General features: G+C 31.0%; 2 protein-coding genes across 7 annotated transcripts in view; both read right to left on the reverse strand.

Annotated features, from left to right (window-relative positions):
* Positions 1–15,710, reverse strand: part of LOC134688455 (synaptotagmin-7-like) — a 123,851-nt gene extending 108,141 nt beyond the window's left edge. For 4 of the 6 annotated variants that reach the window (XM_063549183.1, XM_063549180.1, XM_063549181.1 and 1 more), the window contains exons 1-2: positions 15,564–15,710; positions 9,060–9,147 (exon numbers count right to left, since the gene is read on the reverse strand). In XM_063549183.1, the coding sequence (XP_063405253.1) occupies positions 9,060–9,081 (22 nt within the window). In that variant the 5' untranslated portion in view covers positions 9,082–9,147; positions 15,564–15,710. Of the gene's footprint in view, positions 1–9,059; positions 9,148–11,376; positions 11,497–15,156; positions 15,333–15,563 lie in introns of those variants that run through there. The other 2 variants (XM_063549178.1, XM_063549177.1) reach the window with 2 other exon arrangements.
* Positions 15,711–18,938: 3,228 nt separating this feature from the next.
* Positions 18,939–23,046, reverse strand: LOC134688456 (uncharacterized). Its single transcript, XM_063549191.1, has 2 exons — positions 22,997–23,046; positions 18,939–20,984 (listed from the first exon to the last, which is right to left on the reverse strand). The coding sequence occupies exon 2, from the start codon at positions 20,979–20,981 to the stop codon at positions 20,166–20,168; it is 816 nt and encodes a 271-aa protein (XP_063405261.1). The 5' UTR covers positions 20,982–20,984; positions 22,997–23,046; the 3' UTR covers positions 18,939–20,165.
* Positions 23,047–27,075: the final 4,029 nt, after the last annotated feature.

A 27,075-nucleotide genomic window follows, 5' to 3' on the forward strand; every position in this document is an offset into this window, starting at 1 on the left:
TTATCAACCTTGTCTGAGAACCTTGTCTATCAATTGTGCATTTAAAAGACAATACACCTTATCACTTAACTTAGTCCATTACGGGTAAAACAGTCATTTAGACAACTTCCTGTTTGGGTCAATGGTTAAGCATCACAAAGGTCATCAGTAATGAGCTGAGGAAGAGAGAATTTAGAAAGCAACCATTAGCTAGGAAACTTTGATAGATTATGATCCACTATTTTTTCGAAATTAAAATTATAGTCAAAAAAATATTGTGTTTGAAGTATTTACAATGGTTAAAACAGGTTTCATTAACTAAAGGCTCTAAAGAGCCTGTGTCGCTCACCTTGGTCTATGTGAATATTAAACAAAGGAAGCAGATGGACTCATGAAAAATTGTGTTTTGGTGATGGTGATATGTTTGTACATCTTACTTTACTGAACAATCTTGCTGCTTACAATTATCACTATTTATAATGAACCCAGTAGTTTCTGTGGAAAATGTAACCGGTAGTAAAAAATTACAAATTTTATGAAAATTGCTAAAAATTGACTATAATTGACAATAACTCCTTAGGGGGTCAATTGACCATTTTGTTCATGTTGACTTATTTGTAAATCTTACTTTGCTGAACATTTTTGCTGTTTACAGTTTAACTCTATCTAAAATAATATTCAAGATAATAACCAAAAACAGCAAAATTTTCTTAAAATTACCAATCCAGGGACAGCAACCCAACAACGAATTCTCTGATTCATCTGAAAATTTCAGGGCAGATAGAACATGACCTAATGAACAATTTAACACCATGTCGGATTTGCTCTAAATGCTTTGGTTTTTGAGTTATAAGCCAAAAACTGCATTTTACCCCTATGTTCTATTTTTAGCCATGGCGGCCATCTTGTTTGGTTTGGCGGGTCACGCCACACATTTTTTAAACTAGATACCCCAATGATAATTATGGCCAAGTTTGGTTTTATTTGGCCCAGTAGTTTCAGAGGAGAAGATTTTTGTAAAAGTTAACGACGACGGACGACGACGCCAGACGCCAAGTGAAGGGCCAAGTGAGCTAAAAAGTATAATGCATAGTGAATTGTTTAAACAGGGTCCCAGATAGCTTCAACTGGATGAAAAAGTTGTGTAATTTTAGAACTTAAACCCAGAATGGAATAAAAAGTGATTATGTGTATTCTTTCATCACAGTCTCAAAAAGGGCTAATACACTACTGTAATTATGAAAATCCACAAGGTGTCTAACAAATATACATTTGATGCACACAATGAACAATTAGGATTAGCCATTTCCTATAATACAAAGGGCAACAACTCCTATTGTAGTCATCTAAAAATTTCTACAAATATGGCTCATTTGTAAATCTTTTCTTGCTGATCATTATTGCTATTAAAAGTGGTTATCTATCCAATCTAATTATAATTAGTTCTCCACACTTGTTTTCTCATTTTTGCTTGGTTGTTGATTATGTCACGCAACATATAAACAACAGAATGAAATTGAGGAGCAAGTGCTCTTTAAGCTATTAAATTAAAAGAAATTTTACTCCAAAATGTTCAACATTGGATGATTTCATTTTATTTCGTCCAACTGCAAGTATGCAAGATCTAACAAATTATGTTTAACCCCACCATATTTTTGCACATATCCAAATCCAGAGGAGCCTCAGACCTATATAAAAGTCTTGTATGCTTTTTTAATTTAGTTCATTTATATAGTTTTTTTTAGTTTAGGATGTATGACATCCATTTTCACTATACATAGTACACACTATCATTTAGGGGCCAGCTGAGGTCCACATCCAGGTGTAGAACTTGGGTTGTTTTCTGCTCTGTGTTGATTGGGTTGTTGTCTCTTTGAAACTGTCCCCATTTCCATTTTCAATTTAATAAACAAACTTTATATAAATGAAACTGCAGCCTAACACATCAGAGTACATATATTCAACCTGCATTGTCAACACCATATTCAAAGTAAATAAAAATCAAATATTGAAATTTAAATGAATTGATTTATAAGTATTCAAAATGTTAATTACTTTTTGATTAGCTGTCTATTATATATTAAAATATCAAATTACTTTTATATTGCAGCTACAACACTTTCTGTAGTCTTTGTCTACCAAATATAGAAATCAAGTGATATTCTGTGCAATGTCGATTTCATGTCAATTAACTCAATTGTAAATATTATGAGCCACAGTGAAAAATACTAAATATTAGTTTTTCCCTGCAGATGCTTAAAATAAAACCAGATATATGTCCTATTTCATCTGACAATCTGGGCAAGTTGTCTGTGGTGTCAGTAGAATGTCAGAAAGATAACTGAAAGGTTCAAGACAAATTTGTCTTAAATACACCATGATGTGCTATTTATATTAGTAAATAGTTAGGCCATTCTCCTTCAATGATCCCTGGTATTTATATTAGGAAATGTTTATTGGCCATTCTCCTTTGATGATCCCTAGTATTCCTGATTCCTTTAAAAATATAAATGAAATTATTCAACAGTTCAAGCAGCTGGTAACCCAAAAAACAACTAACAAACTGTTCAAATCAAGCTCACATTTTCAGACCGGGTCTGACCATAATATTTAACTTCAGTCTATACTTTAAGTCATACTTCAGAACCATTTTCAAATCAGTAAAAAATTAATTAAATCTCATTTGCAATATAATTTCTCTTAGAAACTAAAAGTCAAAGAGATAATTTAGGGACTCAATGACTATACATCAATAACTGTTTTGTATAAGATATATTACAATCAAATTCACTTCAAAGATGACTGACTGGTATCAAGTGTACAAGAGGGACCAGTAGAACAATCCCATGCTAACCTTGATACTGGTAAAAGTTCATCTGACTGGTATCAAGTGTACAAGAGGAACCAGGGGGAAAATGCTAGCATTAATTGACTTTGGTAAAAGTTCATTTTTGAAGTCCTTCTATAACATGTAAAGGTATATTGTGTCACAAAGGTAGCTATAGGACTGCAGTACAGATTGCTAAAGAAGAATCTGCTGCTGGCCCTAAATTCACAAACTTTTTTTATGTCCCTTAATTAAATGTATTTTGAAATGGTGAGCAGTTTTAACCTTAAAACATACAACAATTGAACATTCCCTGAGTAACATGTATGAATGAAACCTACCAAACATGAAACATTTATAGAATCTAAGACAAGGACTTAAAGTAAGCATTAGCAGGACACACATAACAAAAGATTCCTCAAAGAATATGTCAACAATCATAAAAACCTGTTTTTTTAATATTCAAAATTGACAACAACACTTCAAATGGTCTGCAATTTTATTTACTATGGCCTAAATGTTTTGCCTTTTTGTTTTTTAAATGTCATTTTCTGTTCATTCACTAAATTTCATTAGTTATATAGTTAGTCAGTTATGCAATCTGGATTTTATCTTGGCAGTCCCTTTACAGAATAGTGAGTTCAATCTTGTACCTTTTAATTGATTACCGTTGATTTGATACTGACTCCATTGTAAGATACCACACAATGGATGTTTAGCATGGTGTGGTTACATACAATTTCACTGTCCCATGTGACTTCAAACAGTAGAAATGGTAGAGAAATTAGATGAAATAAATATGTAACAGTATCATTATTCATACAGCAACAAAATGGGATGTTGATGATATATAAAACATTTCGTGTACTAAATTTCCCACTTCCATCTTAAAGATGATCTTAATTGCAAATAATCTTTAAAAGATATCAATTTCTGTTATTCTTTCTTTATTGGGTTGCTGTTTTGATAGCACCTACATCATACTTTCTACTTTATTGCACTTAAAAGAAATATGATTTGTCATTAAATAAAACAGCACCTCGATCATCCTAAGTTGAAGATGTTAGGCTTTAAAAGTTTTACACAGCACTTCATATAATCAATATTTACAAGGGACACAACTCTTACAAAACTAATTGATGGGCACACTTAAGATTTTCCAACTTGTTAGAGACATTGCTGACAGAAATTAACCTATGAGATAAATATATTTGTCAAGAATTTTAAACATGAGAGCTAGTGATAACAAGACCAGATGAACAGACTCATGGATGATGCCTGATCATTTGATCTTACCCACCATGTGTCGTGCTGGGGACAATATTGGTCATCAACATGCACCCCTAAAAACATAGGCAGATCTAGGGTGGGGGGGCAGGTCCCCTTTTCGTGGAAAAAATTTGGTTGATTTTATAGGGAATCACTGAGGCATGACTGGAGCAGGCCCCTCCTTAGTTCAGTCAGTGCCCACCTTTATGAAAAGTTCTAAATCCCCCACTGAAAAATGATTTTGTTTCCGTTGGCTTTGTATGCAGAAACTTCCAAACTCACAAAATCAAATATACACAAAAATGAAAGTTTTCCTAAATTTATGAAAATTGAAACCCAAAAAATAAATGAATCCACAATATAAGAATCCTTAAACCTTAAATCTAAAAAAATTAAGTAAACAATGTTATTATATCTTCAAAATTAACTAACTTTGAACATTATCTTGGGAAAGACAGTTTGTTAATCTAAACCAATCTCTTTTAGCACCTTTCCCCGCCCCCCTCCTCAATAACTCTTTTGTAAACCATGTTAAAATACCACAGAAAAAAACTCACCTACCAGCCAATTTGTTTCTCTTGTATTATAGAGATGTTCCAGAGAATAAAGCCAGGTTAATTACAGGTGTAAAAACATCATTACATCCAATTGTATACAAAAAATTCTAGGTAGGAACAGAAAATCACTCAATATCCTATATCACGGAAATTTTATTACCACTAGTAATGGCTAATCATGTAATAATTGTTAGGTCACTGCACATCAAAACTCACAATTCATTGGAATTCATTCATTTGGATTTTGGATAAAAATGAAATTCAAGCATTTATTAAAAAACAAAGTTTGAAATTAACATCGCCTGAATGAAATATGTCGTATATTAGTTACATTTATTTGAATCATAACGGATAAATTAATGCACTAAAAGTCCCATCAAAACTTCACACAATGACTATCATCACCATAAAAGTAATATGATTAAAGAAATCTAATAAAATTTGAAATTTTAATCTCTAACTACAAGTTTTGTCCATTTATAACTCCTCCTTGAATCGATATCTGATTGATAACTAACACATACTTTATAAAGTATCATAATATCCACGTTTTGTGATAAAAGTTCAAATTCACATGTATTCCAACTATCAGGTTAATTAATAAATGTCATTAGAACTATAAAATAACAGGGATAAGTCAGGCGATGACTATTTAATACACATCTGTACCCAGAACAATATAAATTGATTATTTATGGCAATTATAATATTTTGTTCCTCCTAATTATTCCAGTATTACCCTATAATTGAATATATGATGTTTGGGACATAGTTCTTCTTTCCACTGGTCACATAAACTTAATGGAATTACAGTATTTGTTATAAGTTATTGGCTTTTGTTGAGAGACATGAGATAACCCAGTACTCCACAAGATATCAATACTGATAAATAATTCATTTTAAAAATTCTACCTTTACACTGAGACTATCTATCAAACCATTTCAGGGTTATACTGGCTGACTTTTGTTACTCCAAAATATATGATGATGATCTAAACAGTGGCGGATCCAGAACTTTTCCTAAGGGGGGGCCTGCTCCAGTCATGCTTCAATGATTCCCTATGTAAGCAACCAATTTTTTCCCACGAAAGGGGGGGCCCGGGCCCCCCAGCCCCCCCCCCCTGGATCCGCATATGCTAAAGGTGACCTTCATAAAATATAGGAATTGTGAATGAAGGGTTGAAATAGAACTCCTTATATGGAGTGTAAAAGATGATATATATAATGGTGTCACAAAACGCTGCCATTTTCAAAAACAGGTTACAAGTTGGCTGAGGTTGCACTCAAGAAGCAGGTTGTTAAAAAGCTAAATATATTGAAGCACTTTTGATCTGATTCCAGAAGCAATAACATCTTACCCAAATTTACTTTCAGAACATTTCACTTTTCCATTTATTGTATTAAACACTTTCATTAACATGAATATTGAACACAGCAGAAAAAGAACTGTCCTTTAATTTACCTTAAGCTTCTAAGGTCAAAACTTCTAAAAATAAAGTGCTGCGCCATGAGCACACCTGTCATTTTTTCAAAGAATGAAGTTCCATAACTCCTCAATGTCATATCAGAGAATTTATAGTAAAACTAAAGGTAGGTTATTTCAAAAGGTGTAAACCAACCAGTCTCCACAGCAATTTTGAGTTATTGTCGGAAAACATTCAAATCCCCCCTTTTTTATGAATAAAATCTCACAACTGGAAAATGTAAAATGTAAAATTTAAAAAAATTGAAAAGGGAGCTTAAATCAATAACTATAAAAAATACACCAAAGTTTGATGCAAATTAATTGGTTAAAGAGTTTTAGAGTTATTGTCCAATATGTTGACAGATCGACTGAGGGAGGGACAATGGACTATACCATAATACATCCGGCCAGTATTAAAGTTGATAAACTATATAGTTTTGCAGCCTCACCAGACATTGTCATGCAATGTTGATGCTTTATTCACTCTTGATATCAAGAACAATAAATGTATATTGGTAAAACAAATCTGGTGACCTCCATTTATTTTCCTTTCATTGAAATGTCAAAACATATTTTTGGATTTTCAATTTTATAATTCTTGATCATGTTGATAGTCCAATTGAAATTAGTTTAGACAAGTAAATAAAAATTATCAAGTGAACTGAATTTTAAGTGAATCATCCAGAACCTTAAATCTGTAGCTTAATCATTTTATGCCTAGCTATTTCATAAATTGTACTAAAATTCATTGAAGTTAAACTCTCTAGATGTTTGAAGAGTTTCCACTAATCACTAAAGATCATGTCATGCTTCAATTGTTTGTCTGTATACAATCAATTGCTTCAGGAACCCTATAATCTTGTCATCTTTATATTTATATTAATCATGATTGATATATTTATGACTGACATAAGTGAAAAAAGTACAAAATACAACACATGATTTAATATTACTATAAACAGCAATTTAAAAGTGACACAGTATTTTAGGAGAAAAGTCACAGTTTGTTAGTTATAAAGATCAATATAAATGTGAAATAAACTTTGACGTCTTTGTTTTCAGATAAATATTTACCTTTAAGTTAAAAAATCCAATGTTAAAATCAAAACAGTCAAGATTAAATCTTCTTGACTGACTAATACTTTAGTGAATCGTGTTACATAAATGTGTAGTATTTGTTTTGGGAGGACTAACAACGATATAGAACACAAATACAAATTCATAGGGTTAAAATATCTTAATTGCGTGTTCTCATATGATAAGGGTGTTGATACACTTATGTTTTAAATGGGTGTACCTGAAATCCAAGATTCGCCAATTAAGATTTCACCTTCAATCAGATAAATATGTGATATCTATTGTGTAACTTTATGATACAGTATAAACAGCCTCATTTTTAGGCCCTTTATATAATTATAGTGCTTGCTGTTTGGTGTGAGCCAAGGCTCTGTGTTGAAGGCCTTAGTTTGACATATATATTTGTTTACTTTTTATACATAATGTGACTTGGATGGAGAGTTGTCTTATCGACACTCATACCACATCTTCTTACTTATTTCTCATAATTTCAGTGAAGAAGTTGTGTTTTACTGTTACTGTAATAGTTATTATCGCTATTTTGTGCATTTTTCCTTTGGTCTTTTTTTGTGATAATTTTCATATCATGCTTCACGCTTGATATGGAAAAATTATCGCCAGAAACTAAGGAAACCACGTGGTGTTGCTAACGAAATTGACATTGAAATTGACAACGTCGTCATAGGTAAAATAGCGATAAACAGATTATCATTGGTCATCTCAACTCGATTGCTTTTCTCACTTTCGCTGTTCCAGCTCAAGTGAGAAAATCAATCTTGTTGAGATAATCAACGATAATCTATAATTATTGTTAGTTATTATGACACCAACATCACAGATACTTCCTTGAATTAATTCAACAAAGGCAATTGGCCCCTGTCTCAAAACGTTTTTTTATAAACTGAATAATCAGCAGCCACTATATATATGTGACAGTTCAAGTTTATTCAAACCCTTTCAGATCACCTGATATAACAGCCATGTTTTAGCATCATATTGGATTATATAAATCCCATTCTGATTGAGTGACATTCCATCGCTAGAACAGCACTTACTAGTTTATACAGCAAAAAGCAAAATTTGCATATATATGTATAAACAAGTCTAAATTGAAAATAAGGTTCAAATGTATGATCGTGTTGGATAAAAACATATATATATATATATATCAGTTAATGAATAATAGTGCCATTTCATATGATGCTGAGTTATATAACTGCTGTACTGTTAATTAGGAAATTATTGCCCATATTTATTGCGAAAAAATTGGGACAGGGTTGTATAATGGCATTAACTTACTGACATTTTGTTTTTTTGATATCTCATTAATGAGGGAGATTTTTCTTAGTATTGCAAAAATAATAATGACATTTTAGTGTAAAATTACACAATTGCAAAAAAAACCTGAATTTACAGTATTCAATGTCAAATAATACAAATTATTTTTGGATCTATGCACTTTTAGAACAAAAAGAGTTGTCTACACTTAAATATACCAATACATCATGTTTTAAGTTAAAATAAAGCTGCTACTTTTTCTATTAATTTTTAGTTTTTTAAGAATTAAAGATTTGGGATCTTTGACAAACTGTTTAGGTTACACTCACAATGAGATCCCCCTCTTCATTGTAGAAAATCATCAGCTAAGCTTTCGATACATTTCTGTATACTAAAAGAAGCATGAAATTCATTCGATTTCTATATATGTTTCCTTTTTCAAAACTTTTTTAAATACATATATGTAAATAAATGCATATTTGTAAAAGATATTGAAAGACCATCTATGTATTATATTATTAGCTTACATTGACCTCATGGGGACTTTTTTCAATCATTTACTGTAACCAAACAAAAAAACATTATGCCTGAACTTAGTTTGACTTACCACTTGTGTGTTTGGGAATCATGATGAACACTTCAGTATAGAAGACTCAGAAAAATATGTCTTGTTTAACTTTGTCACATCCAATGGTCTACAATATAATAAACACAGTTGTTTAAAATATAATAAATATACCTGGTACTGGTAAAAAAAAATAACAGTATAATGCTATAAAATAACCTGTAACTCGAATTTTATTTGTGTTAACTAATTTGAATTAGTTTAATTCACATTCAAATTATTATACATCCGAACCTAATTTCTAATTGCAATGCTCATCAAATTGACATTATTGTTTGAACAGCATAACTTTTAATTCAAATATCAATCAATTAATTATAATTTAATTTGAATTACAATTTAAAGTGTCCACAACACAGTTAAATTAGTGAATTTACCCATTTGTATCAACAAAAATACATTTACAATGCGATTTAGTCAGTTCAAATTTGATTTGAATTAAAAAAGATTGTAAGGGTTCTGCAGAACCCAGTGTCTCGCCTAATTTTGCTGAAAATCACAGGCTCAACAAAAATGAGTGAAAAAAAATAAAATCTTCTTCTTGATACTATCTTTTGATAATTGTCACAAGAAGCTTCTGTCCAAGTTTGGTAAAAATCCAGGATAGTTTATGAATCTAACTAATGCAGTCTGTATGTAATGTTAACTAGAAGAAAAACTAAGTCCATTTATAAATAATACAGATACCTAGGTACAAAATATTAACAAAATTTTCTTCTAGATACTAGCTTTTGATCATAAACAATCTTCTATCTAAGTTTGGTACAAATTAAAAGTAGTATAAGAAAGTTATTATTTTTTTTTTAATTTAACCACAGAGTGAATGTGTTGTTTCTTGGAAGAAAATCTAAGTCCATTTAAAATTAAGTAAAATACGGAAAAAAAAGGATTTATTTTTTTACAAAATTTACTTCTTTATATTATCTTTTGATCATAAACAAGCATCTGTCCATGTTTGGTACAAACTCAGGATAGTTTAAGAAAGTTATTAAAATTTTAAAAACTTTAACCAGAGTCAATGTAATGTTTCCCCACAGAAAAACTAAGCCCATTTATAAGTAAAATACGGAAACAATGGAATTTTATTTTTACAAAATTAACTTCTGAAAACTATCTTGTGAATATAAACAAGCTTGATCTGTCAAGGTTTGGAAGTAATCCAGTATAGTTTAAGAAAGTTATTATAATTTCAAAAACTTTAACCACAGAGTGAACATTTGTGGGCGCCGCCGCCGCGGACAACGACGGAATGTAGGATTGCTTAGTCTCGCTTCGTCGACAAAAGTCAAAGGCTCGACAAAAAAAGGAGAAGTGTGTGAACTTGATTATAGCTAATACGATTCCCATTCGATTCAAACTCAATTTGAATTTGATGTAAGTGTTGAAGAGGCAAAAATACCAATTATAAATGTACACGCAAAGTGGAAAGGGATTAATATAAGTTGCAAAACTTGTTTCCCAATCCACTATAAACAAATATGTTTAAACTAAATGTACATGTACAGTAAGTATTTTGTTATATCTAATGAATGTTGTTCCTTTTTTTATTATTGTTTTCGTCTTTGAATCCTGCCTGCAGTATATTTTTGGCTGTTGTTTAGGTCTTAAAGAAATTAACTTTATGTATTTCAGGGTCTTTTATAGCAGACTATGTGGTATGGGCATTTCCTCATTGTTGAAGCTGTACAGTTATCTAAAGCTGTTAATTTCTTAAGTCATTTGGTCTCTTATGAAGAATTGTTTCATTGGCAGTCATACCACATCTTCTATTTTCTATTTTTTTGGATCATAGTCATAGCTTTCTGATAAACAACCGTCCAAGTTAAGGGCAAATTTATATAGGTAGAATAATAATCATCAAAAGTGAAAGTAGAACAGGGAGTTGTTAGATCCAATATAAACAAGGTGTGGATACAGGAGAGGAATTTATTACAATCAGATTGAAGAATACACATTAAAGTTACTAATGCTTAGGCAAATAATATAACTTACATCATAACTTATTTATCATTTTAAAATTATATTTTAAAGCTTTTAAAATTCAAGTTCATTACTTAGGCCGATCGTACAATATTTCGTGACCTGAAATTTTGTTTTGTATTTTGTATTTAAATTCAATGTGTGCATTACTACTGTAAATATAATATTTTATGTTTTTAAACCTCAGGCTATTGGAGTTTTACTTGTAGAAAGGGAAAAATAATGGTATATATCCATTACAACTTTATGATTTAAAAAAAAAAGATTTCATTGAAAGATTGAATCTGGTCTCCATAACAATAATATAAATGTTACATACATGTTTGTTGTACAGGCAAAATATCTCTTTCAAAATCACAGAAAAAATAAATCCATAGAAAAAGTAAGAGATAACTAGATGACAGTTCCTACATTGAAAACATTTCTCCAGTATATCATAACATAGGAGAAATAACTTCACTTTAAATATTTGAAAAATCTTGTTTAAATTCTTTAATCATATTATCTTACAGATAAATATAGACTGATCTGTACGAAAACAATACATTGATTTTTAAAAAGTATTATATCATTCAAATAAGTCTAACATTTAAATTTTTGCTGATTGTTTGCTGTTCAGAATATTAGAAAGAGTCAAATTAGCTAGAAGGTTAGTCTATTCAACCATTCTGTTCACACCTTTTAAATCTTCCTGTGTCATAGCTCAACAAAAGTTAGATATTGTATCTATCACAATCTATTAACTTGTCTACCAGGTAATGGGATTTACCTCATATATCTAAAACCAAATAATTGACCATTGGTTTCTCCAAATAGGTAAAATTAAGAGCACATTTCTTTCTTAAACAAACGGTGCAAACAGTTGAGCACACTTATGTTTTGATCATTAGTTTGCAAAGTTTATGCAAACTTCGACATACTATGCACTCGCTTGAAATGCATCTGCAGTTTGTTGTTTGTAAGTGCAAATGCTACATTTGTTTCTAACTTCAACGTGATTGAAAGAAGTATTTGTTTCTTCCTTTTTTGTTAACCAACAACATGTGCATGCATTATTGAAAGTACAAACAGGGTCAGTAAAGACTTATTAAACGATGTATTTGTTTCTACTTTTGTAGCGTTTAGAAAACAACAACAAACGCGACACTTTGTTTACAAAATTTTGATTAGAAAGAAATGTGGCCTGAATATCAATGTACTTTTACACTTTTGAAGTATGTTTAATAAAAACTCAGGGAACAGTTGCATATTGACACATCACAACCATTACTTTCAATGCATATTTAAGTTGGGTTCATGGTTTCAATCTTTGGTTTTATGAAATGTTTTGTGGGCTGTGTTTATTCAGTCCAGAAAGGACAAATGAATACATTGTCAGTCCAGAAAGGAAAAATGAATACATTAATGTCAGTACAGATAGGACATATGAAGACAATGTCAGTCCATATAGGACAAATGGATACAATGTCAATCCATATAGGACAAATGAATACAATGTCAGTCCATATAGGACAAATGAATACAATGTCAGTCCATATAGGACAAATGAATACAATTTCAGTCCATATAGGACAAATGAATACATTGTCAGTCCAGAAAGGACATATGTTTACAATGTCAGTCCAGAAAGGACATATATGTTTACAATGTCAGTCATTTAGATAGGACATGTGTATATAATCATGTCAATCAAGTTTACTAGTCCAATTTATAATTTCTGTAAAGTACAAAAATCATTCAAAATAATGTATAATGTATAATGTATAATGTAAATTACACCTACCCCATATAATAGCTCACTGTTTTCCTTTTGATTGATTATATAAAACTTCTGTTTTTACCTGTTAGACATTGAAAGATTTTTAAAACTGATTTTAACCGGCTGTTTTTTAAATCTTGAGTGAGTCCATAAAACTACTAATTGAGTTGGAGAATAGATATCCCTTTGAGACATAAAAGTGTTGCAAGGAATAAAATTCTACGCAGAGTGATAATTATTCTCCTTTTTGGTCTTCATCTAATTATAAACTCCTGATAGCTGTCTTCATAAAACTCAACTTTTTAAAAGTTAATCATATTCCTGTTGGAACTAATATTCAAAATGTAACAACCATTGGGTTGAAACGGCAATATAATAATTGTCAAGTAAATGAATAAATAATCATTTTCTTATACTTTTGTACTAATATACTTTTGAAGAGCTTCTGCAATACAATAAAAGCCATATAAAATACATAATAATATGCTCATAAACAGAAATCTTCTATATTTAATAAAGTGCACCTTTACATAAGATAGTTAGCTGTCGCCATTTGTCAGACTTTGATCCTTTAATATTGACAGATTTTTATAACTTAACTCATATTTAAAGTAATACAAAAATTGAGGTGTCACAAATGACATTTATGAACTTGATCATTTTTATTCTGTATTTTTTTTTATTTAAATCATTAATGAAGGTCAAGGTAGTCCTATTTTAGAGTGGACCTTTGTCTCTGAACTTGTTACACCAACTGATTATTTAAAGATATTTTCCTTTATGATTATTTGTAGCCAAGATCTTGACGTTTTTGCAAAACTTGATAAAAGCTATATGTACCTTAACCTTAAAAAAATGTCAAGGTCAACTTTAAAATGCATCTTACAGTAACATAATGTCAAGGTCGACTTCAAAATGTATCTTACAGTAACAGAATGTCAAGGTCAAAATATATTATAATGCACAAACTGACAACAGATAATTTCCTTTTGATGCCAGTGCATGAAAAAAACTGTTTGAGACAGATGGTTAAAAAGAGGAATGTGAGAGACCAGAAATAATATATATGTGACTGTATGTTCAAGAGACTTGTTTGTTTTTGATTGATCACTATGCAAATATTAGTGATAGGGTTTCATTTAATACAAATGCTGATCTTTTATTGGCTGAAAGGGGTAATATATGATTCTTCCATATGAAAAGGGCCACTAAATTTGTACTACCTTAAGAAAATGACTAAAGCAGTCCATGCCATACAATAGAAACCCAAGTCGTATGAACATGATGAAAGCAACCACAGTCTATAAAATAATTAGATCTGCATACCTTATCAATCAACATTATTTGGTAGTCTCTGTTTGTTAACTTCATGAGAGTTAGAAGTTTATTTTGACAACAAATTAGCTGTACGTCTTTATTATACATATTTATTTTCATATTTTTTATGGAGGGGGCCTGCGTCTTTCAGTTGATGTAAAAAATGTATCATAACTGATTTCACTTGGAATGATAATATACCTTTCATTTTTGTGGACAATTGCTGCTGATTGATTTGCGTTTAAAGCTTAACTTTTTAATTTCAATATAGAAAGGAAAAGAAATATATAATCTGTAAGTCAAAAAAAACATTGCTTACATTTTTATTTATTCATATTTAATGTTGCTACAATAATTATCAATTTTATAATTTAATAAAATACAGCACTGTTACTTTAGTACTTTTGAAATACAATCTGAATGTTGAACCATGTAGAAGCTAGAAGCCTTTGGATATTAATATATTTATAAACTGTCAACTGACTTTATATAAACTCAGAAATATGCATTCCAGTGGTCAACAGAATCTAAATGGCTTTATGTCTGAAGTATTGTGTGATAAGCATGGACAAAACTTACAGGGATTACTGTTATAGATCTGCTTTCCCAACTGATCAATGTGGATAAATGAATTCAATGACTAGTATTTGTACTACTTAAGTATATACAAATCCTTGACCAATTCAATGGAAACAAAACAGTCAACATTAAGATATACCTTTAGATTACCAATGACCAGGTCCCTATGTTGGGAATATGTATACTAACAGTTTAATTGCTTAGACAAGCACTGAACCTATACTGAATTCTTCTTTGTCGATGAGTCAAGAAAGACAATCCTCTTAACTCTTTGGGCCACATCAGAACAGAAATTGATTTTAGTTAAGTATGAGTTTCTTGGTTTATGGTGTTACTGTAAAGGTATTGATATTTTTTAACATACAGGTACACCTGTAAATAATGTACATATTACTTACCTAAATGAATCCCATTAGAAGTGACCCTTAGAAAGAGTGAACATACCAGAAAGGTACCAGGTATTGAATGTATATAGTGCATGTACTAAAACAGTCTTCAATTTAAATATTCCTCTGATATGTGTATGAACTTTTCTTTAATACTAATTCTACTTGATTTGTGATGTCCAGAACCATTTGTATATGTGTACACTGTTTTAAAGTAGCCTCAGGGTTTCAGGTAAATATTCATGTATGTATGTGTGAATTTTGTTGCAGGCATGGCCATGGACACTTAATTGACCACCTGGCAAACATATTATGCAACATCTAAAATTTGTTTTATAAAAAAAAATATTTTGACAAGATTTGAATTGATCAGAACCATGGACTTATAGAACAGAGACATATATACACAGTATATGTCTCTGGTCAGAACAGTAACTACGGACGCCTTCGACATTTACTTCATACTTGTTTATCCAACAATTTACTGGAGAAAACGTTTTAACTTCATTTATTATTCACCATCTGTTTTGTTGTTGGCAACTATGGGACTGGTTGTCATTCTACACTGTTTTTAACAGGGCTGAGTTTCTTAACTGATTAATCTTTCTTTGCTGTTTCGCTAAATATTTTAATGTAAAAGTCCGATAGTACCCGGGTATTTTCCCGGGGAAAATTTAGGCACAGACTATTACGACAGTAATATCCTGACAGGTAATAGCTTTTCTGAAAAGCTTGCCATATTTTAGCTTCTTATGTTGAGATCGGTGGTTTGTGTTTATATATTTTTTTTATTATTGGAATCTTGCACTTTAAGCCCTAAGAATATATAGTGTCTTTTTTCTCCTGGTTTTTGGTTTTAGTTGTAGTAGATCAGGGTTATCATGGAAGGAGGAGTACAACTTGGTATGATATATATGAAATACAATATATTACAATTTTTAGCAGTCAATTAACTTGTATATTCATACTGACCAGCCTTTAGAGGCTTATGATGCTCTGCCATTTATGTACTGACGAAAAATTATAGGAATACATTTCATATCCTATAATCCTTATCATATCCATTAATCCTTATCATATCTGAGGCTTAACTTGATTCGTATTAGATACAATTAAGTTTCAATATATCAGTTATGTTAAATAATTAAATGAGAAAATAAGAAAGAAAGTAACCTAATAATGTTTGTCTTATTATTTCTCTCTGCAGAAAAGGCAGGACACTGAATCAGAAAATGCATCTCGTCCTCAACAGCTCGATTATTGCATGCTTTACAGAGTCTTTCTGATATAGTTTTTTTTTGTCAGTAGCGACCTACTTCTATTTCTACAGGAAATGTACCACTTCTAAGCTTTTGAAATGATAGATCGTTGCTTTGATGACATGGTTTAATTAATAATTAGTTCTTGACAGTAATGTTCTTCAATGTTGATATATGTCCTAAGTTTCGGAATCCCGCTCACATTGGTTTTCAATTTCTTTGAATATATATATATGGTTTATAATAGCTAGAGTAACGGGATCAACACTGTATTCCTTTGTTTTGTGGAATATGATTCATTTTGTTTACTCTATATGACAGTGCTAGTAGTTTTAACATGCATACTATGTCTTGACAGTTATGTTATAGTTTTCAAGGTTATAAATCAAGTTGATAAGAAAAACGTTATATTTACTTTGAGGATTACTGCTGGACAAAATGGACTAGTGGCAGATCTAGAATTTTCCATAAGAGGGGACCCGCTCCAGTCATGCTTTAATGATTCACTATATGTATAATGCATGATTAATCAAATTTTTCCCACAAAAAGGGGGGGTCCACTGGAAAACTATCTAAATCCGCCTCTGACTACTAAAGTTGGCCGTATAAATATGAGAATATTACATCATATATGTGTAGAAGTGATTAAGATATTAGCTGGCTTTTGTCTTAAGAAGAAGCAGTTAAATTTGACTGAGTACGTACAGGTTGTTGTTATGGTAGTAATATTGTAAATAGATGGTTTGTGCCAATAGATTTGGAATGAAATAGTAATTGGAAATAATGTTCTAGAACATGTTGTCAGCTGGTTTCTTATATTGTTTAATATTTTGTTGTGGTTTGTAATCTTGACATGCATGGTAAGTTCTATAGATGAGAGCTTCATATTGGTATTAGCATTTAGTGCTTTATATTTGGTTGCATGTGAAAGCATACGCGTTTGTTAGTTGGAGTAGTTATATTTTCATTTTGATGGCAACCAGTTCATGCAATGCATAAAGTCAGGATTAATATTAGTAAGCGATAGTTCTTTTATTTGTTTATTTTCATTGTCATGATTAATATGGACTATATAGATTGCTGTTTGATGTGAACCAAGGGCGTAGGCTTCATGCTTTCCCCGTGTACATATTTACATGTACTGTCCTTGCCTTATAGTGTGTAAACGTGTGTAAAGTTTCATGTATCATGTGATGTTCCTTTTTGGATACTTTTAAGTTGTTAGTTTTAAAACATATTTTATTGTTCAAAATGACAAAAGAATCAGACACAAGTTTTACCACTTAGTAACGTCTTCTCCAAATATGTTAATTATACAAGACGTATGCATCCTATGGGAGAGTTTACCATGCGTATCGAATCTTCCTATATCTATTATGTGTGAGTTTGTAATTACTATAAACAAAGGAATCCCATGGCCAACCACGACCTAAACCGTCTTGAGTAAATACATGTAGTTCAGAGTCCAATGAGGAAACTGGTCAATATGAAAGATCCCTCCTATTGGATTCAGTCAGTGTCCAGACCAATATGGACTGATTTCTGTGAAGCAAACAAGCCTCAGCTGTTATCCAACACCACAACTGTAATTATTCAGTACCCCATAGCCCCGTATGCATACGTCTTGTGTTATTATTATATTTGGATTAATAATATATTCAACTAAATACCCAAACTAGACTAGAGAATTCTCCATCTGAGTGAAGTTATTGAAAAGTGCGTATGCTGAGTTAAAAAGGACTGAGAGTAAAGCTCAATCTAGCTCCAATAATTCATGGCTCTCTAATATCATTTTCTACAGTGAAAAATTGGATATTGACCTTAATATATGTCAAAATTTAGGCAAAAATAAATTACAAAATTTACTGAAAAAACAGCTCAAATCAAATTTTCAAAATGATTGGGAGAAAATGCAAAATTTGTATTTACAGAATCAAGGCAAATTGGACACTTATTTTTCATTCAAAATGTCATTTGACTATGAAAATTATTTAGATTTAAAGCACCCACAAAAACATTTGTTAACGAAATACAGACTCAACAATCACTGTTTAAGAATAGAAACTGGCAGACATGAACGAATTACCAATGTACATGTATATGGTAAACATGAAATTTTACCTCGACATGAGAGAATATGTTTATATTGTTATTCAAATTGTATTGAAAACGAAATGCACTTTCTTCTGGAATACCCTCTTTACAATAACCCCAGAAGAGATATGACTAATTATATAAAAAAAATATACCACAGTTTAGATAATTCAAACAGATGTTTTTTTTTCATGGATCATGATTTATGAGGATAGCAGATTTTTATCTATTTTATGTGCATACCTTGATAAAGACCTGCAACTTAAAAAATCAGAAAATTAGTTAACTTAAATACTCTAAAAGATATCAAAATTAGCTCCCCTTGACCACTGATCTTTCCTCATGCATTTGAAAATATTGTATTGTATTGTATTGTATTGTATTGTATTGTATTGTATTGTATTGTATTGTATTGTATTGTATTGTATTGTATTGTATTGTATTGTATTGTATTGTATTGTATTGTATTGTATTGTATTGTATTGTATTGTATTGTATTGTATTGTATATGTAAGGGCATTGATATCTAAAAATACTGAGTAAGAGATAGTTTACTTGATCATGTTGATTGCTATTACCAATAACGAGTGGTTGGAACTAATGATTACAGCTATAATACACAATTTTTGTTATTATAACTCTGCGACTGGATATATTGTTCTAAAATTATGATGTTTGTGTAAAACATGGATTATGCATTAATTAGTTACTAAGAAAAGGTAATTTTATCAAACTCAGACAATATAATTTCATCAAACTCCATAGCTCATGAAAAGGATATTTTATCTCAAAGATATATTAAATTTTTCCAAGTAAGTGCCATAGGAATTACTTATAAAACCTGAAGACTTGTTACGTTTAAAGCAAATTAACAAACGTTCGTGCAGCAGTTCATCCTGTCCACCGATCAGTACTTTACCATCCCGTCCACTATTCAGTACTTTACCATCCTGTCCATCTTTTGGTACTACTATTATACGATCCTTGTCTGTTACAATAATGTTACCATAAGTATCTGAACAGAGTCCCCATGGTCCTGATAAATCATGTGTGTATTGCCAGATCAGTTCACCTGATTCATCCACACAGTTTACTGTTTTACCATGAAAGTCACTATAGATTACTCTGTTTTTACTGTAAACAAGACTACAAAGGTCTTGTTGGTTTCCATAAACTTTTAAAACTTCTGGACATTTTCCTTCAAGTCTATAATTAAAATGTGAAAACGACCGTATCCTACTGCCAGAGAATTATTTGAGAACGATAATCCCATGAAATAATCGGGTGAATTTTCTAACGTGTTTAAATGGATAACTTTGATAAGTGTTTCTTTCTCCATGTTGAGAATCCTAATGAGGGTCATTTCAGGATATAGTACAGCAATAGTATTGTAATTGATCTGTGTAACACTGTATGATTTAGGTATTGCAAAATGTTTCTGTACTTCAATTTCAATCTGTTTCTGAAAGATGCCATTAGATGTAAATAGGTTAAGTTTACCAAGCCATTCAACTACTATAACTCTTCCGCCCATCAGACAAATTATGTCACTAATCTTCTTATTTGTGTTGATCTCTATCTTTGTCTCAATATTCATGGTCATGTTGTTTATGTTGGATTGTTCACGTGATTTTACTTGTGGGTCCGTCCTTCCACTTGTGTCTCTTTTTAGGGTTATTTCAGTTTCATCAACCATTACCTCTCCTAATGATTCTTATTGCTCCAATTTGCTCAGCACCTTTTCTAGTTCATCATTTTGCTTCATCTTGATGTTAAATAGGTTGGTCCTGTCGTCATATTCTAGATCATCAACATATCGTTGACATTGATGTACTTGTTGTTCAATCTGATGTACGCCCAGAAATGATTGTAGTTTTGGAGTATGTATTACAACTGCATGTAAATGCTTGCTCATTTCTTTCAAGTTTTTCCTTTTCTCTTTTATTTCAGAAATAAAATCTATGGCTGCTAATTTTTCCTGATTCCAGATTCTGTCTATTTCTTGGCATAGTTTCTCCTCCAGCTTATCCAATTGTTTGTTAATTGTCTGCCTAATTTTGATCATTGATTTCTTTATGCCCTCACACTTTTGTTCTCCTGTTTGTATGTTGGTTGTTTTGTTATTTATCATTTGATTCAAGAGATCTAAGATGGAGTTGATATCTTCCTCTACGGATTCTTTGGATTTTTCAATCTTAGTATTCTCAATAATGTTAGCTAAACTTTTTATCCCAGTACAATTTGAATGATTAACAGAAATACATTCATCACAGCAAGGCATTAAATGACTGGGGCAGTATAAGTTAAGTTGTTGACCATGTTTGTCACATTCTGTTTTGATAGTTTTGGTAGATGGTTTATAACTTGTGATACTGATTGTCTTATGATTGAGTGTTCCTTTAAATCTTTTGTGATGACCAGAACATGTTGAGCATAGTCCTTCATCACAGTTGTAACACCAGATGTCAGCTTCAGTGTTATTATTTCCTATTTGACAAGGTCCACATAGTACCGGTTTGCTGGTTGCCATGACCTTTACATAATATGAAGAACATATATAGTAATCAAATTTATTCAGTAACCTTAACATATACAATACATTTATAAATTAGCTTAATGAATGAAGTTTGAATGCTTGAGGTTAACTGGATGATATGTCCTATACAATTTGTATATACTAAGTAAATCTTTGTATGTTCTTTCCAACCGGGCCTGAATTAGTGGTTATATACTTTATACGCTGTCTTATGTTTGCCGATGATTTACTTTTATTGTCTGAAAGTGCAGAGGGTTTACAGAAGTCATTAGAGAAATTAAGCAACTATTGTAAAAAATGGCAGTTGTCAATTAACATAAATAAAACTAAAGTGATAGTATTTCATAAAAAAACATACCATACACTAAAGCAGAGTTTACTTTGGATGGTTATAAATTAGAAAAAGTATTAAAATATAAATATCTAGGTAATATTATAGAGGCTTCTGGTAAATTCCATACATCACATATGGAACTATCAAAAAAAGGCACAAAAGTTCTATTCAGTTTGTTTAAATATATGAATAATATAGAAAATATACCTATAAATATACATAAAAAACTATTTGAATCTTTAATAAAACCAATTTTAATGTATAACTCAGAAATTTGGTATATGGACTACTATGAAAAAGTACTAAGGTCTCAGAGTAGAGCAGTAAATAATGATAAAGATTTTGATTTACTTACGTCAATTGATAATAGCTTTATTGAAAAGGTGAATTTAAAATTTTGCAAAATAATTCTAGGTTTAAGTAAAAAAGCAGTTAACATTGCATCAAGGGCAGAGTTAGGACAATATCCAATAAAGGTTCAAGCACTAAAATATATGGCAAGAGTATCTAACACAGAAATTAATCCGTTGTTATATGATGCATACTGCACAACTAAACTGTTGGATGAATCAGGAACCTATTCTTGGTATACTTTTGTAAAAAATATAATTCATGAAAATAATTTAAATATATCTGATATACAAAATATTGACTTCATAAAAGAAAAATATAAAATGAATAAACACATGAAAGATATTATGCAAGAAAACTACAAAAAGCTGTTCTTTAAAAAATTAAATTCTTTAACAGAAAATAATAAATTATTTATCTATAGTAAAATCAAAAAGAAATATGAAACTGAGCCTTATTTACTTAAAGAGAATAACTTTGAAATAAGGAAAAAATTTACTAAATTAAGGGTAAGTGACCATATTTTGGAAATTGAAAGGGGTAGATACAAAAATATAAAAAGGGAAGAACGTTTATGTCAACATTGTTGTCAAAATAAAATAGATGATGAAGAACATTTTTTATTTACATGTATTAAAAATAAAGATTTGAGACTTGAATTTTTACAGAAAGTTAGAAATACCTATTCTGATATAGATAATATGGATAATGTGGATAAATTGGTTTTATGTCTTTCGTGTCCGTCAATTATGCAGTATACGGCCCCATTTGTTAAAAAGTCATGGTCACTGAGGAGAGTGGACTCAACAACTGCATGATAGATACTTAATGTATATAATGTTTGTTCTTTTGTTGTTATTTTTGTATGATGTATTGTGTTCATTTATATATATGCCTTCAACCCCATTGGGGTATAACTGTGCATTTATTCAATAAACTTTATAAACTTTATATATATAAAGCAAGCTAAATGAGTTATCTCTCTTTGTATACTATATACATCTATTCATTTATTTGGAGTGGTTTTTTCAATTTAATATTGCGATATGTAAATGAATGTGAACATGTTCTTTTTATTTAAAGTCATCAATAGTATTGACAAATTAATTCTGTGTCAGAAACAAATGCTGGATTAAATATTTGATCATAATCCAAATTCAGTCCGTCTGAGAGCTGCATCAAGCCTGAATGTAGTGTCATTGAATAATAATAATTAAAAAAACCAACTAAAACATGGAGGCAAATAAAATCCCTTTACATTATAATATAAATAGATACTAAGTCTGATTGTATATTAATGACCAATATGTATATATCTATAAACCTCTTAATTCAGACATAAGTCATTTCATCTCAGTTTTTCAACAATGGCAGATTTAACAGATAGTAAATAAAGACATGTTTATGCCTGAATCGGGTGATCAGTTTGCATTTTAAATGACGATTATTATACTAATATATAACATGCGAGAGCTTTAAAGTCGTCAGTCAATGTCTTTAATCCCCTCCCCTGTAGTGGAAGTCAGTATTAGTTTAATGATATTTTGATCAACAATATTTTATTATTGAAGACCCTATTATGGCTTCTTGTGGATTTTTTTCTAATGTACCACATCTCTTTATATTGGTTATCTTCCTAATAATAAGGAAATAATATATTGGGTATAAATAAATGACACGAAATCAAAACTCGATCAAGAAAACACAAAATACACCTGATACAATGGAACAGTGTGTTATTGCTATTCTTCAGAACAAAATACACCTGATACAATGGAACAGTGTGTTATTGCTTTTCTTCAGCACAAAATACACCTGATACAATGGAACAGTGTGTTATTGCTATTCTTCAGCACAAAATACACCTGATACAATGGAACAGTGTGTTATTGCTATTCTTCAGCATAAAATACACCTGATACAATGGAACAGTGTGTTATTGCTATTCTTCAGAACAAAATACACCTGATACAATGGAACAGTGTTTTATTGCTATTCTTCAGAACAAAATACACCTGATACAATGGAACAGTGTTTTATTGCCATTCTTCAGAACAAAATACACCTGATACAATGGAACAGTGTGTTATTGCTATTCTTCAGAACAAAATACACCTGATACAATGGAACAGTGTGTTATTGCTATTCTTCAGCACAAAATACACCTGATACAATGGAACAGTGTGTTATTGCTATTCTTCAGCACAAAATTCTTCAGAACAAAATACACCTGATACAATGGAACAGTGTGTTATTGCTATACTTCAGAACAAAATACACCTGATACAATGGAACAGTGTGTTATTGCTATTCTTCAGCACAAAATACACCTGATACAATTGAACAGTGTGTTATTGCTATTCTTCAGAACAAAATACACCTGATACAATGGAACAGTGTGTTATTGCTATTCTTCAGAACAAAATACACCTGATACAATGGAACAGTGTGTTATTGCTATTCTTCAGCACAAAATACACCTGATACAATGGAACAGTGTTTTATTGCTATTCTTCAGCACAAAATACACCTGATACAATGGAACAGTGTTTTATTGCTATTTTTCAGCACAAAATACACCTGATACAATGGAACAGTGTGTTATTGCTATCTTTCAGCACAAAACACACCTGATACAATGGAACAGTGTGTTATTGCTATTCTTCAGCACAAAATACACCTGATACAATGGAACAGTGTGTTATTGTTATTCTTCAGCACAAAATTCTTCAGAACAAAATACACCTGATACAATGGAACAGTGTGTTATTGCTATTCTTCAGAACAAAATACACCTGATACAATGGAACAGTGTGTTATTGCTATTCTTCAGCACAAAATACACCTGATACAATGGAACAGTGTTTTATTGCTATTCTTCAGAACAAAATACACCTGATACAATGGAACAGTGTGTTATTGCTATTCTTCAGCACAAAATACACCTGATACAATGGAACAGTGTTTTATTGCTATTTTTCAGCACAAAATACACCTGATACAATGGAACAGTGTGTTATTGCTATTTTTCAGCACAAAACACACCTGATACAATGGAACAGTGTGTTCTTGCTATTCTTCAGCACAAAATACACCTGATACAATGGAACAGTGTGTTATTGCTATTCTTCAGAACAAAATACACCTGATACAATGGAACAGTGAGAAAAATTCAAGGTGAGATCTTCAATGCAAAGCAAAAAAACTCTCACATCAATCAAGTTTGAGATGGCCCCTTAGCTGAAAAATAGAATTCAAATTGTTTAGTTTTGCCTACGTGAAACTACCCCCCCCCCCCCCCCACCACCAAAAAAAAAAATCATTTCAATAATTGTTTAAAGATGTTTTTCTTGCTCTAACGTTGTTTCCTTGTTTAAAACATGTAACTTATGTAAAATGAAATCTCTACCTAGCTACCCAAACCCACAACCATGGACATGCCACATCAAACACAGATTTCTTTTACGGGTGGCCTAACTTCAATCACACCACAAATGTATTTTGAAGACAAAAGTTTTGAAGTGAAATATAGATCTATAAATTGTGTCTGGCAAAGCAATTTTATATACACTTTGAATGCTGTCATACACATCCCCAATCACATTAAACTTTGCAAACTAATATTATAATATGAGTTTAATATTGCCCTTGAATGATTATTTTAACCCTTTTCTTTAAATAAAAAAGGGATATGCATATGTTATTACTGAAATTAGAAAAAGAACTATCAAAAGAGACTAATTTAAACATTAACATACACCAAACATTTTGATAGCTTAGTCTGGTTAGTCATAAGTTATGGTGAAGCCATATGGGGCACCAGAGAATTTTCTTGTATTAATGCTGTCCAGAACAGAACTATCCATTTTGGGAGAGTTCCGTTTGCGCCAAAAATGCGTCCTTTTGCGCCACAACTTTTTCTCTCAAATGCTACGTTTGCGCCACATTTAAATTACATTGTAATTGGCGCAAAAGGACTGCTGCCCCTTTTTTATGGGTCTTTTTATATACACCTAGTGATGCCATTAATGGAGATATAGATTGGAAAACTCCATGTACGAAGCAGTGGGGTTGTGGGTTTAGACATTGGGCTAAATGTAATGTTCTGTCACCAAACAGGGTGAATTGTATAGTATTTCAAAGGACATTTAGAAATGCCATTGATAAAAAGAAAAACTGGTGTTATATAATTATGACAAAATTTAGACAATGCAATGTATATTTATACACTAATTTAGATAATGTGTTGCATAAAAATGTTATTACATAGTCTACTTTTTGTGCTGACATGAATTGTCATTGATATGGTTATACATGTATTTATATAAATTTACTGTTTACAAATTTTTATTTTTTTTGAAATACTAAGGCTTTTCTACCTCAGGCATAGATTACCTTAGCTGTATAAGCCAAAACTTTTAGGAATTTTGGTCCTCAATGCTCTTCAATTTCGTAATTTATTTAACCTTTTTAACTTTTTTGGATTCGAGCGTCACTAAAAATAGTTACTGTCCTTTGAAATTGAAGAAACTACCTACCTATTTGTTCTTTGACCGGATTAGAATGAGTATTTCCCAAATGGACACCAAATAACAGATATTACTTAGTCCTTTTATACACCATTTATTTATTCATATTTTTGCTTTTTTACTTTTAGGGTTGGGGATGTGGGTGTCAAAAGAAAGTCAGTTTTTACATCTTAATTGCAGAGACAGTGTTATAAAGAATGGCGTGAAGATGGCCTAGGCATTTCGGTGATGGCAAACAAAAATATATCATGATGAAGTAATGATATACAATTATAAACATGACTCTATTATTGTTTCTTTCAAACCGTCATACATTTATCATGGCTCTAAAGACCAGATTACATAGGTTGGGCTTTTTGGTTCTGTTATACGTCGGCTATCCTCTGTTTTCTCGTTGGGATAAATTGGTGTATGACTCAGCAAACAGTGAATAGATTTATAAAGGGACTTGCCAGCAAATTGGAGTCTAGGTGGAATAGATGCTGGTGGCAGTTTTGGTAGAGGTCTAGTCACCGGAATGGGTCCAATGACAACGCGTTGAAACATAGTTCAATTAACTATAAGGTAATTCATAATAATCGTTATATGATCTTTTATTTGATTTACATATATTTGATAATGGTCTTATTATGTAATTATCATTGCTTACATAACCAAGACTTTTAACATCCATTTCAAAGATAATACAGAAATATAGAGTATACTCTTTAAATTTATTTTCTTATATTATATTAAATACAGTTTATTGTGTCACGGCAGAACTAATCTCCAAGCACAAAACATAATATAATTACACATCATTTTTAGTTACTCTCATAAAAACATAATCTTTGATATGCATACCTTTGAAATTCATTGATAACACATTTCAAAT

The sequence above is a fragment of the Mytilus trossulus genome, chromosome 10 (genome assembly GCF_036588685.1).
Source record: "Mytilus trossulus isolate FHL-02 chromosome 10, PNRI_Mtr1.1.1.hap1, whole genome shotgun sequence".
Taxonomy (NCBI): domain Eukaryota; kingdom Metazoa; phylum Mollusca; class Bivalvia; order Mytilida; family Mytilidae; genus Mytilus; species Mytilus trossulus.